This window comes from Lagenorhynchus albirostris, chromosome 18 (assembly GCF_949774975.1).
Source record: "Lagenorhynchus albirostris chromosome 18, mLagAlb1.1, whole genome shotgun sequence".
Classification (NCBI taxonomy): domain Eukaryota; kingdom Metazoa; phylum Chordata; class Mammalia; order Artiodactyla; family Delphinidae; genus Lagenorhynchus; species Lagenorhynchus albirostris.
Window position 1 is genome coordinate 35,581,265 of NC_083112.1, and position 16,382 is coordinate 35,597,646.

A 16,382-nucleotide genomic window follows, 5' to 3' on the forward strand; every position below is an offset into this window, starting at 1 on the left:
TACCTTTTCTATTAACCCTTTTAAAATTCACCAATTTAAAAATAATCGTTCCGTCTTTTGCGTTCCCAAGACACAGGATTGATACTTTTCTCTGCAATATGTCAATATCTTATTTCAGCGGAACTTAAACAGGTGCCTTTTCTTTGACAACTTCCATTCATACATCATTCTTTTTCAAGAATTGGATATGAGTGCTTGCTTCATTCATTTTTTAAAAATTCACAAATAGGTACTTGCTATGATGATATATCAGAGAAAATAAATCAAATCTGCCCTCAGAGACCTTACATTATATTAATAAGGGAAATAAGAAACATCAAAAGAAAGAAATTCAGAATTGTAATAGGTGTAGAGTGGGAGTTGGCAAGGAAACATGGAGGGATTAAAATTGAAGTGACCATTTCTACCAGGTTTTGGGTTAGTAAATCCTACTAAGTTGGGTGGGATGCAATTCATTAACCTAAATTAATTTCTGTATTTATAATTGTCAGAGATTTCTTAGGAAATATAGGCACATTCTAATAAATAAAGGTAAGTGGGTTCTGTTAACCATATGCTATAATGACAGCAAGTCCGTCTTGTTTGGGGCAGCAAATTATGCTCAGGGACTGAGATTGTCTTTGCCAGTAGTTTAAACACAGCTTCACTGTAGGAATTTCACAAACCAATAGCATACAGGGTCATGTCTCTTAATAAGCTAATAAAGAAATAACACACCCATGATAGATTAAATACACTATTGTTCCAGGCAAGGGGAGAAGATAGAAATAAAGTCCAAATTTACTTGAAGTGTACTCTTTCTATGAGTTTTGGTTTCTGGAAGAGGCGGTTTGGTTTTGCCAACAAAGAGCTGATGTGCAGCTGCCAGTGGAAAATTAAAAGTCCCTCAGTTGCTAGAGCATGTTGCTAGGGAACGATGGCAGTGGTGTTGACAGACAGGCTGATAATCCTGGGGATCACCACTGGCTGATAAAGAAGTCTCATTTATCATAGCAGAAACTAATGCCCAAGATCTTCCGAGAGCTAAATTAGCAAAGGGTAGCTTTGTCCAGACTGAAACTCTGGGATAGCCTTCGCGAACTCTCTGTGTTTATAGTCTAAATGTTCCCTTTGCCAGAGTTACTTCTCCACAAGTTTTTATTGAAAAGCCCCCAGCTGGGCCCCTCAGCAGCTGAGCTACTAAGTGCTTATCAATCAAGGGCAGATGAGATGATGACATCCAGACACAAGTTACTTCATTCTTATATCAAAACAACTTTACTTCTAAAAACAACTTCATTTTTCTTTTGGTCATAAATAAGTGAATTTGAAATCATAGCAAACCAATACACAATAACAGAGTCTCAGACTGAGTTTGCTACATGTACCAACATTTCTTAGTAAGTGGGAACAAAAGCAGCCTGATGTGTAAGCTTACTGAAATCCCACTCACTGTACTCTCAGGCACTCAACTAGTACCTCTCATGGAAATTATTCACTGAAAGGTACATGCAGGAGTATTTTGATAGCAGAAATGACAAGCCTTATCATGGGATCAGATGAAAGAGTTCTCCATCAATTAGGAAACAAAGGATCAAACAAAGTTCTGGATCTAGAGATTTGCATCAAATGTGTTATACTGCACTTTCTATAGCCATTCCTGAAGTTATGTACCAATGATAAGATATGCCACATATTAAATAAATTTCCCTAGTGTACCGATTATAAATAACATTAAATTTCTGGGGAAAAGGCAAAGTGGGATCAAAAAGACTTTCTAGTGGAGACATACCTGAATTGATTAATGAGCGATGAATGAACAGTAACCCACCCTATGTAGTAACAAGGTACTTAGGACAGAATGCACAGTGGCACACAGGGCTGGAAAAGATCTAGTGCTGTGGCAGAAGGTTATAATTGGCTCTTAATAGTCATTCATTCCTTTTTATATGACAGCATGAACAGCACTGTTAGCTAGGCAAGTGGCCACCTAAAATAAAGATAACATTTCCCAGCACCTGATCAGTCGGGTATTGTCATGTAACTAAGTTCTGGCCAACTGGATGTAAAAAGTGAGTAGTGAAACTTAAAAGATTGATTCTTAAAGGGAGAGGATGCACTCCTTCTTCCACTTTTCCTTCATCCTTCTGTTTGAACTGTGACTGTGATAGCTAGGACTCCACCTTCAGGACCAGAGGGTTTGTAGACAATTCTCCATGGACTTTTAACATTCCTGCACATTTTCCAAGCAAAAATATTGGCAACTTTTTTCACCATCTTTTCAAGGATATTTGTAAATCGAACAGCTTTGGAAGGTAGAGATAGTGTCTTTCTTTTGGGCAGAGAGCAGGTTTGTTCCTTGAGAGAGCAGGAACACAATAATAAAGATAATATCTACCTTCAGAGCAATGATTGGACAGGTTTGCTGGCAGCCCCTTTAAGGATTAGCAGTTCCTAAACTCCAGATGTGAGAAAAGTCCTCTATGTAAATAAGCATTCACATGAATCTCTCTGTATCACCCTGGTGGGATTTGGAGGGACAGGGGAAACCCATGTGAACATAGAGCTCATTCTATCTGTTGTGCATGAGAAACAAAGTCATTTCTTTCTGATCCCAGAATCTTGTGTCTTTTACCAGCATCTATGAAACTGTGGTAGGCTAATTTGTTAGCTTTCAGGTCTGGGAAAATTTCACTCTTCACAGTTCTTGATAAAGGGTCTTATCCTACAGATGATAGGTTGAAAGTTGGAAGCAGCCTGGGTCTCAGCTCCTACCTGTAAAGCCACTTTACATACATTTGAACCCATATCTTAACTAATACAGAATTTATTTCTTCCTACTGCCATATTGTACGGACAGGCATCCCCGAAGACATTGAATGTTTGATTCCAGACCACCACAATAAAGTATATATTGCAATAAAGGGAGTCACATGGAGTTTTTGGTTTCCCAGTGCATATAAAAGATATGTTTACACTATATCATAGTTCATTGTGTGCAATAGCATTATGTTTTTAAAAACAATCTGCATACCTTAATTTAAAAAATACTTTATTGCCAAAAAGTGCTAACCATCATCTGACAATGCAGGATTACCATAAAACTTTGATTTGTTAAAAAAAGAAAAAGGCAATACCTGCAAAACTCAATAAGGTGAAGCACAATCAAATTCAATAAATGCATAAATCATGCATAAATAAAATGAAGTATACCTGTACTAGAATATAAAATACATGGTGCTGAGATGGGCACCTGGCAACTAGATCTCAAAACAGGAAGACTTTGTTGCTAAACTTTATATAAAACTTTTCTGTAGGCTGAATAAACACATAAGTTAATGAAAGGGGTAGGGAAGACTCATTCATTCTCAGCAAAATTCTAGAAGCATTTATTTAAGTCAGGGGTATTTCTGACCTCCTGCCAATTTTTGGCATGCAAGGAAGGATATACAGGTCAATGTTCACAGCAACCTGACCTATGATAGTGATGTCTCCTAAGAATGTTATTTTTCTGCCCTTTTCTCATTGTCTCTGAATGAAATTCCAGCTCCATAGCATGGCATACAATCCCCTTCATTCTCAGTCTAACCTTTTCATCCTACCAGCCATCTCTCTTCTTCCCCTCCTTTACTACCACCTGTTCCACCAATATGACATACTTGCCACTCACCGGCTATGACCTTTCATGTCCCTTGTCTTTACACATAATGCTTTCCCTGTATGTAATGCTTTCCCCTATTTCTTCATCTTACAAATTTCTACTCATCTTTCAACTCTAAGTTAAAATATCATGGCTCCTTTCTTGCCATGAAACTGTCAGCTGTCACTTCTTATGTTGTCAGTGCATTTACTTCTAGTAACAGATCCTTCTCTGCTCTTCATATTCTCAACATCTAATTTGTCATTGTAGTAAAACAAAACAGGGAATCAGTCTAAACTATGATTAAATAGATATTAAGAGGAGATCTGAGACGATAACCTTGGATAATTGTCCATGAATTTTTGTGTGTACATTGTAACATTTATTCTAGCTGCAAAATATTTTCAGGTATTGAAATGCATCTGTTGGTTTTAATAATTACTCCATAAAGCAGCCCCAAAGGACACTATTATCTATTCTATACAATTACAATTTTCTCATTTCTTTTGCAAAGCTTTTTTTGAGGAAAAAATTGTAGTGTATTTATTATTTTCAACCAATTTTGCTCTAGTATTAATAATTTATATTACATTATCAAAATTACAATAATTTCATTGTTAATCTGTAGACTATATAATAGGAAGAACATTAAAAGGGACATTTACCAAATGAAATAAAACCCTGATAACCTAGCTTAGGCTTTAGTAAATAATTTATAAAATAAGAGCTATGATGTATCAAACATTTATTTTACAAAAAAACTGTCAGATATTATATCATTTTTATAGAGGTGTTACATAAATTTCTTTTGTATAAACCCATGTGTTACTGAGTTTTATTAGGAGAGGGTTCACACAAAAGGCAGAGAGATTGAATAAATAGTGGTTTATAATATATATATATAATTATATTAAAAAGTCAATGATGTTGTAACTTGTGAAATTTAAGTTACATTTTCTTTTCAAGTACAAAGCTATGCTAATAGGCTCGACATTTGACTTCTATAATGTGAGCAATATGTTTAATTAATTATCATTATTTTAATACACATTTAGCTATATATTTGTATATGTAAGGATTCTTTAATAATTTCAAAAAAGTGTGATAAAGTATTGTATAGAATTATTTTAGTATCAGCAATGCTGGGTTCAGATAAAGCAACAGTATAATTTGTCACTATAATGTGTATGAATAAACACAGTAGCTTGAAGTCAACCATTCCATTAAAACAATAGAAAATAAAAAGGGGAATACCTTTCTTATATGTAACCTATGTACCAGGGACTGTGCTAGGTGCCCTTCATGAAGATACTTAACCAATAAATAAAATCTCTGCAAAAAGTTATTTTGCTAAGTTTTAATAACAATATCTCAATATTATAGCATACTTCTTTTGAGTTAGATCTTCAATTTAAATGAAACACAAATAAAGTTCAGATTTCGTGAAGCATGAACAAGTTTTTAGGATGATAAAAACTTCCGAGTGAATAATCATTTTACTTCTGGGTGACTTTGCAAGCTAAATTGTCCAATACTTGTCCTTTAAATTGCTCCTATTGGTTAATTTCAGCATATTGCAAGACTGAGAGCCAGCCAGACAACCTGTGAGTAATCAAGCAAAGAAACATTACATCCATAATGGGAACACTTGGACAATCAAAAGTATTTTTTCATGGCAGGCATTGAGAGAAACATAAACATCTTAAAAATATCTCCAGGATTTGAAGTCAGTTTAAACATCATATTTTAGACTTACTAAAGAATATTAGAGGAGGAATTTTTAAATCTAAGGCCTAAACTATTTTATATACTAAGTAATAATGTCTTCCTATGCATTTACTTAGTTAGAATTAAGTCTGTTTACCAATATATTAAGCATAATATCCACTAGTAAAGCAAAAATTTCATGACATCTAATCTTATTAAACCATAAACAAGTTATAACATTGCTCTACTCAAAATCCTCCCATGGCTTCCTGTTTCACTTAGGGAAAATGTCTACATTTGCTTTAGACATTAGAGAAATATCTAAACACCTGTGTGAGGCCTACCCTTTACTCCCACCCATCATCTCCTCTGCTACCCCGTCCACTATCTCTGCTCTTGCTGTTCTGGCTTCCTTGCTGCCCCTGGAACTTTGCACTAACCTGTTCAATCGACCTCAAATCTTCTCCCCCAGAGAAATTCCTGAACTCACCTCCAAACACTACCATCTTCTTCAAGATTTGGGGCAAACATCACCTTCTCAATGAGACCTTTTTTGATCATATATTTAAATTTGTAACTACAACTCCCACTCCCACCATTTGCACTCCTGACCCCACTTCCCTGCTCTATGTGACTACAGCCCTTAGTAGTATATAATACATGTGTTTACTGTGTGTATTATGTCTATATCGCTCCTAGTAGAATTGAGTGCAAGGAATTGTTTAATGTTTTGTTCATGGATATATTCACAAAATTTGGGATGGTGTGTGACATATACTAGGCATTCAAAGTTATGTATTGAATAAATGAGTAAATAAATAAATTCAACTCTGTACCTTTCTGTGATACAATCTTCATGGCTATTATTAAATAAGCAAGAATGTTTTTACTAGGAATAGATGATGTATTTCTGCTTTTGTATTCTATGAATGTATTTTAAGTACCATGTGTGCTGTAATATGTCTTTTCCTGGGTTCCTACTTCTCAGTAATGAAACAGCAAAATAAGTGTACCAAGTAAGTTTTAGCAATATTCAATCAGGCTAATATCATTGTACTATTGTTTCCTATAAAGTTTTGTCTATCCAGATAACACATTAGCTATAGTATAGGCGCTGATTATGAAAGCTAGTGTTATGACAGTATGTGTTTAAATTATTCTATTTATTTAGTGTTCTAAACTGTGAATACAGAACACAAGAAGTAGGCATGTTTTACCTACTGGCAAAATCAATAGCAAAATCAATTGCTGAACAACAAGTAAGATAATCGATTTTCTTCTGATTATGCTCATTTTTAAGAAAAATTGAAGATAAATATATCTTATTTTAAAATAGGCATTCCTCGATATTTATTAAAATAATGTATTAGATGATTTAATTATTTACAGAAAAATAGTTTTAATCTAACATTCTAGAAATAAAGAGGTTAGAAAATTATCATTTTAATTTCATCTAGTATATAGCTTATTAAAATCATGGGATTCAGGTATACTTAATTAGTTATAATGTTCCTTTAACAAAAACTTCCATGTGAAGTAATATATTTTGAACACATTTGAGGATCATGCTGTGATTGAAAATTTACTTGTAAAGGACTTTTCCTTTCCTTCATTTGGTCATACAGACTGTAATACTAAATCATGTTTGTCCAATTGTGTTTTTAGGTTGTATTCAGTTGGAGGTCGTGATGGAAGTTCCTGTTTGAGTTCAATGGAATATTATGATCCTCACACAAATAAGTGGAACATGTGTGCTCCAATGTGTAAACGAAGAGGGGGTGTTGGAGTGGCCACATGTGATGGTTTTCTTTATGCAGTAGGAGGTCATGATGCTCCTGCTTCAAACCACTGTTCTCGGCTGCTAGATTACGTAGAAAGGTAAGACCCCAAGGCACGGTTATAGTGAAAGAAAGAATGCGAATTACATTGATACCTAATGCAAGCGATTATAAAATCTGCATAATTTAGGAAAGTAAATTCAACTCCTAGAGCTGCTTTATTAGTCTCTCTCTTTCTCTCACTCGTGCGCGTGCCCACGTGCATGCGCGCACACACACACACCACTTTATGCCTTACCTTATTTTTTCTTTCCTCATCCTCCCTCCCTCCTTCCTTCTTTCTTTTTTTCCATTCTTTTCAACTAATATTTTTTAAAACCCTACAATTTATTTTCACATAATTCTAAAGTTATCTTTAAACTCCCCATTAATATGTTTTAAAAGGTCAACTAAAATACAGTTTTAAATAATTTTTAAAATGAATGAATGTCTGATAATTCTTTTGTTTAAAAATTGGATATATTATTTATCTGTTCTATTCATTCTGTCTTATTTGTTCTACTACTCTCTTCAAATTCGTAAAGGTGAATTATGAACTTTGTTTTATGCCATACCTTTCTTAATGTAAGACAAGCGTATTAGAACTATATTGCCTATTATCCTGGTGTATAGAAGAAGTATAGATTTTCTTTTAATTCCTTCCTAAAAATGTCAGGTGCACAGAGGCTGGAGCGAAAATTTACCTTGGCTTCAGTCTTGGTCCAACTATCCACACACCTCCTGGCATGGTTATGGCTGAATTCTCTTTAGTGGATGTGGATCTCTTAGCACTTTTATGTCATGTGAATTAAGGATTAGAGAGTTAGAGAAACTTATAGTGATATTTTCTATTACATAAGGAAACATGCTGATACATGAGGAAGTGAGATTAGGAAGTATTGAGGATAATTTTTTTTATCACCTGGGATAGGATAAGTAATTCTACCTTAATGAATAACTTCAAAAGTTTTAGTGACTTAATACTATAATGCTCGTTTTTCTCATGCTGTGTGTCCATGTGATATTATTACTCTAGTACCGAAAAGGACATATAAGCTAAAATATGGACATCGCTGGTCTCCATGTCAGAAGGGAAAAGCCAGAGAATAGTACTACATTGTTTATGCATTCTTAAAGATTCAACCTTCAAGTAATATAATTCTCCTTTGTTGATACTTTGATGACAACTCAGTCACATGGCCACAGAAAACTTCAGAGTGTGGAAAGACAGTATCTGACCTGGTACCTGGGAGAGGAACAGGTGTCTGGAGGATCACACTGATGACCACAGCAATTTTCCTCTTAATATCAAGAAACCAAATCCTTTATATCCATGCTTGATAGTGGAAGAATCATTGGAAGAAAGGGGCTGTCTCTCATTTATGATAATTTATTCTCAGGATACGTGAACATTTTTACTGAGAATAAGGCCATTGGCAAGAGATAGCTTTTAGTGAACAGGCTCTGTTCAAACTGAAGCCACTTCTAGGATAAAATACAGAAATGTTTAACGATATTGCTACTCTGTGAAATGGACTGTAGATTTATGGCTATATATACATAGAGGATGGCATTAAGCTTACCACAGTTGCAATTCAATGTTCTCTTGTCCATTGAAATTAAGAACTATAGGTGCTATAGTGAGGACAGTGGTCAGAGTCCAAATTAATAAGTGTATACTTTTATAAACACAAACATGCAACCGTTTATTTAAAAAATACTGTTACTAGAATGGCAGGTTATTCACATTTTCCTTTGCTAAATTCTTGGGAAACAATGACAAAGAAAATGAATATGATGAGGCTGCTACTTTTATGGCAAATATATAAATGCCACTAATAAAATGATATTTCATACACATTATTTTCTAAGTTTACTCTCTAATGCATTAAAATGTTGTTTATGAACAGAGGCATAAAGAATTCAGTCTAGGAATACATTTATGGTGCAAAATTGTATTTAATTAAGCATAACTATTTTAAGTTATAGGAGTGCAGTGGGGATGAACAACTTAGGTAATGCAGAAGCACAGCATCATCATGATTCTTATCTGAGCTCATACCATGTGTCAGATAACAGCATTTTTTACAATTTCTATAAGATACATTCTATATTGATGATTTTACATAATGGTACCCCTGTAGAATTACCTTGCATGTGTAATGTAAGGAATGTTTCTTAGTATATAATCATAGGCAAACAAATCATTAGGAATAGCAGGTAGTGTACAATGTTATGTTTTATAGACAGATAAGTAGATAGACAAATGTTGTTATATGACAATGATGTCTTATAGAAGTATAAAGGTATTATAAAGTAGCAAAGTACAGTTATATAGCACCTATCAAAAATTGTAAAGTCAGGCTTTCTTAAATGCAAGGAACATTGGTACTTCATATCAGAACAGATAAGAAAGCAGAGACTGAGTAAGAACATGAAGTTTAGAATAGTTGCTGGAACAGTAAAAGCTAATTTTGTAACCAAGCCTCACCCTAGTGAGAGCATCTTAGTGGACAAAAGCAGTGTGCAAAAATGCAGTAAGTTCTAGCAGAATTTAGACCCAGAAGGTGCAATTCATTAGAAAAAGCACATTCATCTATTCACTTACTCAATAAATACTGTTCTGTGTGTGCTTTCACCGTACTAAATAGAGCTTAAAATGTATTAGAAAAAAAGAGATAAAGAAATAAATAATTAGAACTTTGAGATCACAAAGCTGGAAATCACGCAATGGATCAGAAAATATGCTCAAAGCCATCAGTACCACTGCTGGCTAATAAGAGATCAGGACCACCTTTGCCCTTGAATCTACATCCCAGTAATGAGACCTGATAGGAAAGAGATGTCAACATTAAAGGAAACTCCTAAACCTGCCTTTGTAATATCCACTCTTGCTTCCTCCAATCTTTTCCCCTTAGAGTAGCCTGAGGAAACTTTTCATAATACAGATTTGACCTGAAAGTGCAATGGAGTTTTCCTTTGTACGAATTATCAACATAATGAAAAAATTATTTGTTTTACATCAATTTTTCCACTAAACTAGATTCTATGTGCTGGCCAAGAGTGTCTTATCTATGCCTATACATCTCCACTTGGCTCAATTCCTGGCACTGAGTAAGCACTTAACAAGCATTTATTAAACCAGTCAGACACCAAGAAAAAGAGGTGTCAAATTTCTCACAAGGAAAACATTATGAGGTATACTGTAAATAGGTAGGTAGGTAGATAAATAGATAGATAGATAGATAGATAGATAAATAGATAGTTAGATAGATAGATAGATAGAGATTTTAAGAGAAATAATAGAGGGATGGATGAATGTTCAGATGGATTGAAGGAAAGATAGACAGGTTTTAAAAGGGATAAATGGAGAGATGGATGGATGGACGGATGTTTGGATGGACTGATGGAAAGATATGTAGATAGATATTGATTTATTTCTTCTCTATTTGCATGTGAACACCCATTTCCATCATCATTGGCTGAGGATTCATGATTTACATATACTTCAGGCATATCTTCAACAGACAGAAAATTTTTGATTGAGACTAAAATATTAAGCAATTAATCATATATTTGTTGAAAATTATATCATCATATCTTATCAACCAAACACTATTAACAATAATCACAATTTTGATATATAACTTATAATAAATGTACAACTTTTGTTCAAAGTCTACCAAAATATACTCCAGTCATAACAGAAAAAGTCATCTAAAATAACAGTATTTAACTTATTACTGTCAGGGTATGGCTCTATTTTTATCATCTTTAGATCTTTGTTAAAAATGAAATAATTTAAGATATGCTGTCTGACATACAGGGATAACTACATTATCTACTTTAATAATTCTTTTCAGATTACCATAAACATTAATATATAGAGCAAGTATGGAATTTTGGATTCTTTCATTTCTCTTAATTTCTCATTTCATCCTTTTGGTTTAGACATAATCCAAGAATTTCTGAACACTGAAGAGAGATGATAAAGGAGAGACTTACTTTTTATTTATATTATGGATGCTATCCTAGGCCTTAAGTAGCACATTAATATATTAATTCACATTTTTGATACGTGAGATCCTAAATTTTCTACAAAAATGTAATTCTTTGAATTGTTTAAAGTTAAAATGTTAGGTAGGCACTATTTTACTTTATAATAAATATTTCTTTTTATTCTTCTTAAGATCTTACTGTTGGAACCAGCCAAATGAGTGCAGCATGAAAATATTTTTTTTTGCCTTTGTTTTTCTATTATTGTGCATGCATAATCTTTGCTACTTCTTTGATAACAAATTATGTTCAAATTTCTGGTAGAAATATATACAACAGATGGAGATCCAGTCTATGTATATAAAGCCCTTGTTTTATAAGTAGATGCAAAAATTATTAACCTATACCATAGCCACACTAATTTATATTTGTGATTAATATTTGCCTCAGTAGCTTATGAGGCAAGTGTTATCTTTGAAGTGGTCAGCTGGACACAGGGAGTGACAGAATAATCTGTTGTTCTTGGATATTCTGTCTGGAATGCTGACATCATGGTAATTTATCTGCAAATTTTGGAGGAAGGAGAATCTGTGGAAGGTAGATGTACATGAAAAGATGAAACATGTGATGGCGTATGTAGATGGAAGGTTATCAACGCTGGTATCGAACTCTGAAATTCATTTTCACATTGAGAAAGGTATTTAAAAATACATAATTTGGACTCACAGCACTAGTAAATTTTTCTATTATATGAGTAGAGAAAATAATTACATAAAGAATCTATTTTCCTTAGTTTTGAACTGTTAAAGATATATATTTTAAAAGTGAGTTTTTACTAGCATTAAGATCTTCTGTGTATGCTCCATGTTCTGTTGATTGACAATAGCTTAAATAATTTTTAAAACTTTAATGAGAAAGCTACACCTGAGAGGAGTCGGAGTTGCTTAGTGGGTCCTTGCTTTCTCCGGTTCTGTCACCAGCTCATCTCTCCTCCCCTCAACCTTGAAGAGTAGATGTAATGGAATATGACCTAATCAAAATAGAGTTTTTCATACACCTTCATAGAAAAGTTTAAATCAAATTAACTTTTAAAAATATGTTTGTATAAAAATAAGCAAAAACTGTTGAAAGGGGGAGCAGAAATCTAGTTATATTGTCCATTAAACATAAGATAAATTTTTATCTTCTAATTGTGGAAATAACAATACTTGAAAAAGTAATGGTACCTCAAAAATTTCAAGCGGGAGTTTCAATGAGAAACTAACTTTGTTCTGTGGTTGTCATATGCCTTTGGCAAGTTTTCATTTTACAGCCAATTTTAGCCACTATATATGGATGCGTCTCTTTCCTGAGAGCTGGAAACTTTAATAGAGTCCCTGATGTAGAGCTCACATTCTGACCATGAAGGCCAAGGTGAGACGTAGGAAAGGCAGACAGCCTAAATGCAAAAAGACAGCAGTCACCCCGCACCTGCTTTTTCTTTTCTTTCTTTCTTTTTATAAACAGGCAACCTGAGGCAAAAAAGAATGCTTAGAACAAAATTTTGTCAAAAACATGAACAGATAATGATAAAGTTCGCTGTTAGTAATTGTTTGGAAAGAGCTTGTACATCTGTGGATCTTTCCCTAAGCTAAAAAATGCTGTTTATTTCATTTGGGGGGTAACAATTATGTGTATCCCCAAGCTGAGAGGTAAATCCACGGAGTTCTAAATACAGAAAAATCAATTTAGATTCATTAATGTGAGGACAAGGATAACCATTACTGGGTAATTTTGAATTAGTGTGATTACTGCATAAATATCTGAGAGAGAGAGAGAGAGAGAGAGAGAGAGAGAGAGAGAGTGAGTGTGTGTGTAGGAGGGGGTAGTTTGGACTCAGTTTTTCTTTTGGTTTGGTTTGATTTGATTTTCTAGCAATATATATGTTTAAATATCATCACCATTGCCAGATATAAATTAAAAGATTGCTATTAAACACATGAAATATGTTACCTACCACTGAAAACAGGTATATTTAATTCAAAGATTTGGATCTTCTAGGAGAATGCACTAAATTTTTTAACTTTTCTTCAGGAATTTTGTAAAATGTGAAAAGAATGATATCTATTTCAAAGTGTAGGATATTATTTTAAATGTGTACCTAGATATAGGACATACTAGTGTTTTCTTAATTTTCCCTGAAGTATGAGTATATGAGAATATCTTCATTATATGAGCTTCATTTAAAATTTCAGAAGCCTTCAGAAATGCATTTATTATTCTTTAGTGCTGTTACTGTTAGCTTTTTTCTCAGTTCTTCTGCCTTTTTGCAAAGTGATAAAGTCTGCTATGTAGACAATAGTTGAAAAAAATCCTATAGAGCTCAATAATAATTACATGGGGACTAAAATAGGACTTCAGGAAAAGCTATTTAAGTGAAGTGATTGTGACAAAAGGCAGACTAGCTTCTATTGGAAAATGAATAAAATATAAAGAACGTTCATGTTTCACTGAAATTAGGAGTATTATACATTCTTCCTTTTAAAGTTATTTTTATGACAAAAATTTCCTGACAGAAAAGTAAAAAACAACTCCCCGTATTCATTACCCAGATTCAACAACCATCACCAAATTGCTTCATCCATTCACCTTTACAGTATTTTTTTTCCTGAAGTGTTTTAAAGTAATTCTTTACTTTAGCTCAAAAACCTTATGAATTCATCCCAGAAACAAACAATGGAAAATGATCAGAACTTTACATTTTTAGCATAATCACAACATCATTATCACAAGTAATAATTTTAAAAATCTCTTATTTTAATCTGATACCCAGAATTAAAATTTCCAAAATGCCTTAAACATCTTTTAATAGTTGGTCTATAAATTGGTATCCAAGTAAGTTTCATTCACTTTATTTTGTTACATTTTAAAGTCACATTTAATTTAGAACAGCTACTTCTTCTTAGTAATTCATTTTATTACTGGGCTTTTTTACCTGAAAACTTCAGTCAGGTATCTTACAAAATGTTCCACTTTGTGGATTGTACAATATGATTCCTTGTGGTGTCTTTTCTTTTCTCATCTTTCCTTTTTTTTGTCCTCTGTTTTTATGTTTATACATTTCAAAATATTCATTGTAGAAGTTTAAATATCTTAAAGATTTGATAGCATGGATTGCATATTTGCATTTGTGTCTATGTGTGCCTGTACCTATTTGTGATGTTTTACACTTATTAACTATAGCATATAAAATTACTTTTTTATTTGCCTGACAGCCTGTGCTTTAAGGTGGTCCTGATTTTCAGGCATTCAACCAATCTCTCATCTCACATATATCATCTTGACTGTCACAACTCCTCCAGACATGGTGTGTAAATGCATGTAATGTCTTTGGAGAAATATTCTCTCCAAAATATAAATTCCGGATCCTTGGGGTCCTTCCAGTCATTTTTTTTGTAACAACCTTCTTTATTTTCAATAAACTGTATGTGGGTTTTTTGGCTTGTTTGTGTTTGTTTATTTTTTTCATTAAAATTTCATAACAAAATTAGAGTAGAAAAACGAACTAGGAATAAATTTGCTGTCATCTAGTCTTCTTTTATATTTCCTCTACTGGGCTCTTACTAGATGTTTTCGTATCTGAACCTGCAGTTGTAGGTTAAAGGCAAAGAGGTGGCTTAATCATTCCTTCTTAGCTGAAGTAAAGCACACTCACCAAGGAATTCTTTGGTGTCTTACCATCCAACACATAAAATATCTGTATGTAATGTATGGTAATCAGACTTTCTGGAAATTTAATTATTTTTGGTTAAAATTCAATAATAATACTTGGACCCTCTGCTTCAATCTCTTGATTTACCAATCTCTCTCTTCCAGTGAATCCTGAGTAATAATCACTAAAAGATAGCTCTGTTCATGTTGTACCTATTTCCTCAAGTTTCAGTGGTTCCCTATTTTCCTATTGAGTAAGCACAAAATACTTTCTTACTCTGGGAATCAAGCAATTCATGAGCTGATCAAAAACCACCTTTTCTTTTTTTGCGGTACACGGGCCTCTCACCGCTGTGGCCTCTCCCGTTGCAGAGCACAGCCTCCGGACGCGCAGGTTCAGCGGCCATGGCTCACGGGCCCAGCCGCTCCGCGGCATGTGGGATCTTCCCGGACCGGGGCACGAACCCATGTCCCTTGCATCGGCAGGTGGACTCTCAACCACTCCGCCACCAGGGAAGCCCAAAAACCACCTTTTTAAGCATTGCTTCTTCTCATACCCTTGAACCTGGCCACACTGCACACCTACTTTCCACAAAGCTGGCCATGCAGTTTTATTAACACTTGTGTTCCTTTGTAAAAATATCTCTTTCTTTCTAGCAAATTTAGGATAGATTTTCAGATCTCATTTAAAGGAGACTTCAAATGTGAAGTATTTCATAATTGTCCCAGATTTTTAACCATTACTTCTGTTTCATGACCATAACACTTTCTTGTACCTGTTTTAAAGAACCTCATTCTACTGTGGAACAATAGTTATTTACATATCTGACTTCCTTGTGGAAAGAAATCATGATATTCATTTTTGTAAGATGACTCAGCATCCATCCAATTAAGAGTCTAGGTATGTTTTTAAAATACCTTAAACTATAGAAAGCCAGACATTGTGGATATTGGTTCCTGAAAACCTGCTTAAATATTGAGTTTTTAGGAAAAAAAGTTAAGTTTTCTTTTCCATGGCTTGTTTTGAAAGGGCATCATTAATACAGTAAAAGTTCAATGTGACTAGAGTATGTTATGTCCTTTATCCTTACATTTTAGATATGATCCTAAAACAGATACATGGACCATGGTGGCTCCTTTGAGTATGCCCAGAGATGCTGTTGGTGTCTGTCTCCTTGGTGACAGACTATACGCTGTTGGTGGCTATGATGGGCAGACTTACCTCAACACTATGGAATCCTATGATCCACAAACTAATGAATGGACCCAGGTAAGATTGTTGCCAGCATAAGTTACTTCGCATATAAGAACTTATTTCACTTACTTCCTTTGGAGGAGAGGGGTACATACAGCAATGTATCTAGTCAAATTACTCTGAACTCAAAATGATTGATTTTGTCCATTTTCATTTTGTAAAAAGTTTATTAAATCATATGTTTTTGTGTACTTTTCTCTTGTGTATTCTATACTTCAATAAAATTTATATTAGAAAGTTACATTCATGCTTCAGTGAGATTTCCACTTTATTATGTTATAACAAGAGACAGGAACTG

General features: G+C 33.9%; 1 protein-coding gene across 2 annotated transcripts in view; it reads left to right on the plus strand.

Moving 5' to 3' along the window:
* The window catches only part of KLHL1 (kelch like family member 1), a 388,765-nt gene that overhangs the window by 361,777 nt on the left and 10,606 nt on the right, over positions 1–16,382 (plus strand). For both annotated transcript variants that reach the window (XM_060128984.1, XM_060128985.1), the window contains 2 exons: positions 6,992–7,204; positions 15,928–16,099. In XM_060128984.1, coding sequence (XP_059984967.1) covers positions 6,992–7,204; positions 15,928–16,099 — 385 coding nt within the window. The remainder of the gene's footprint in view (positions 1–6,991; positions 7,205–15,927; positions 16,100–16,382) is intronic.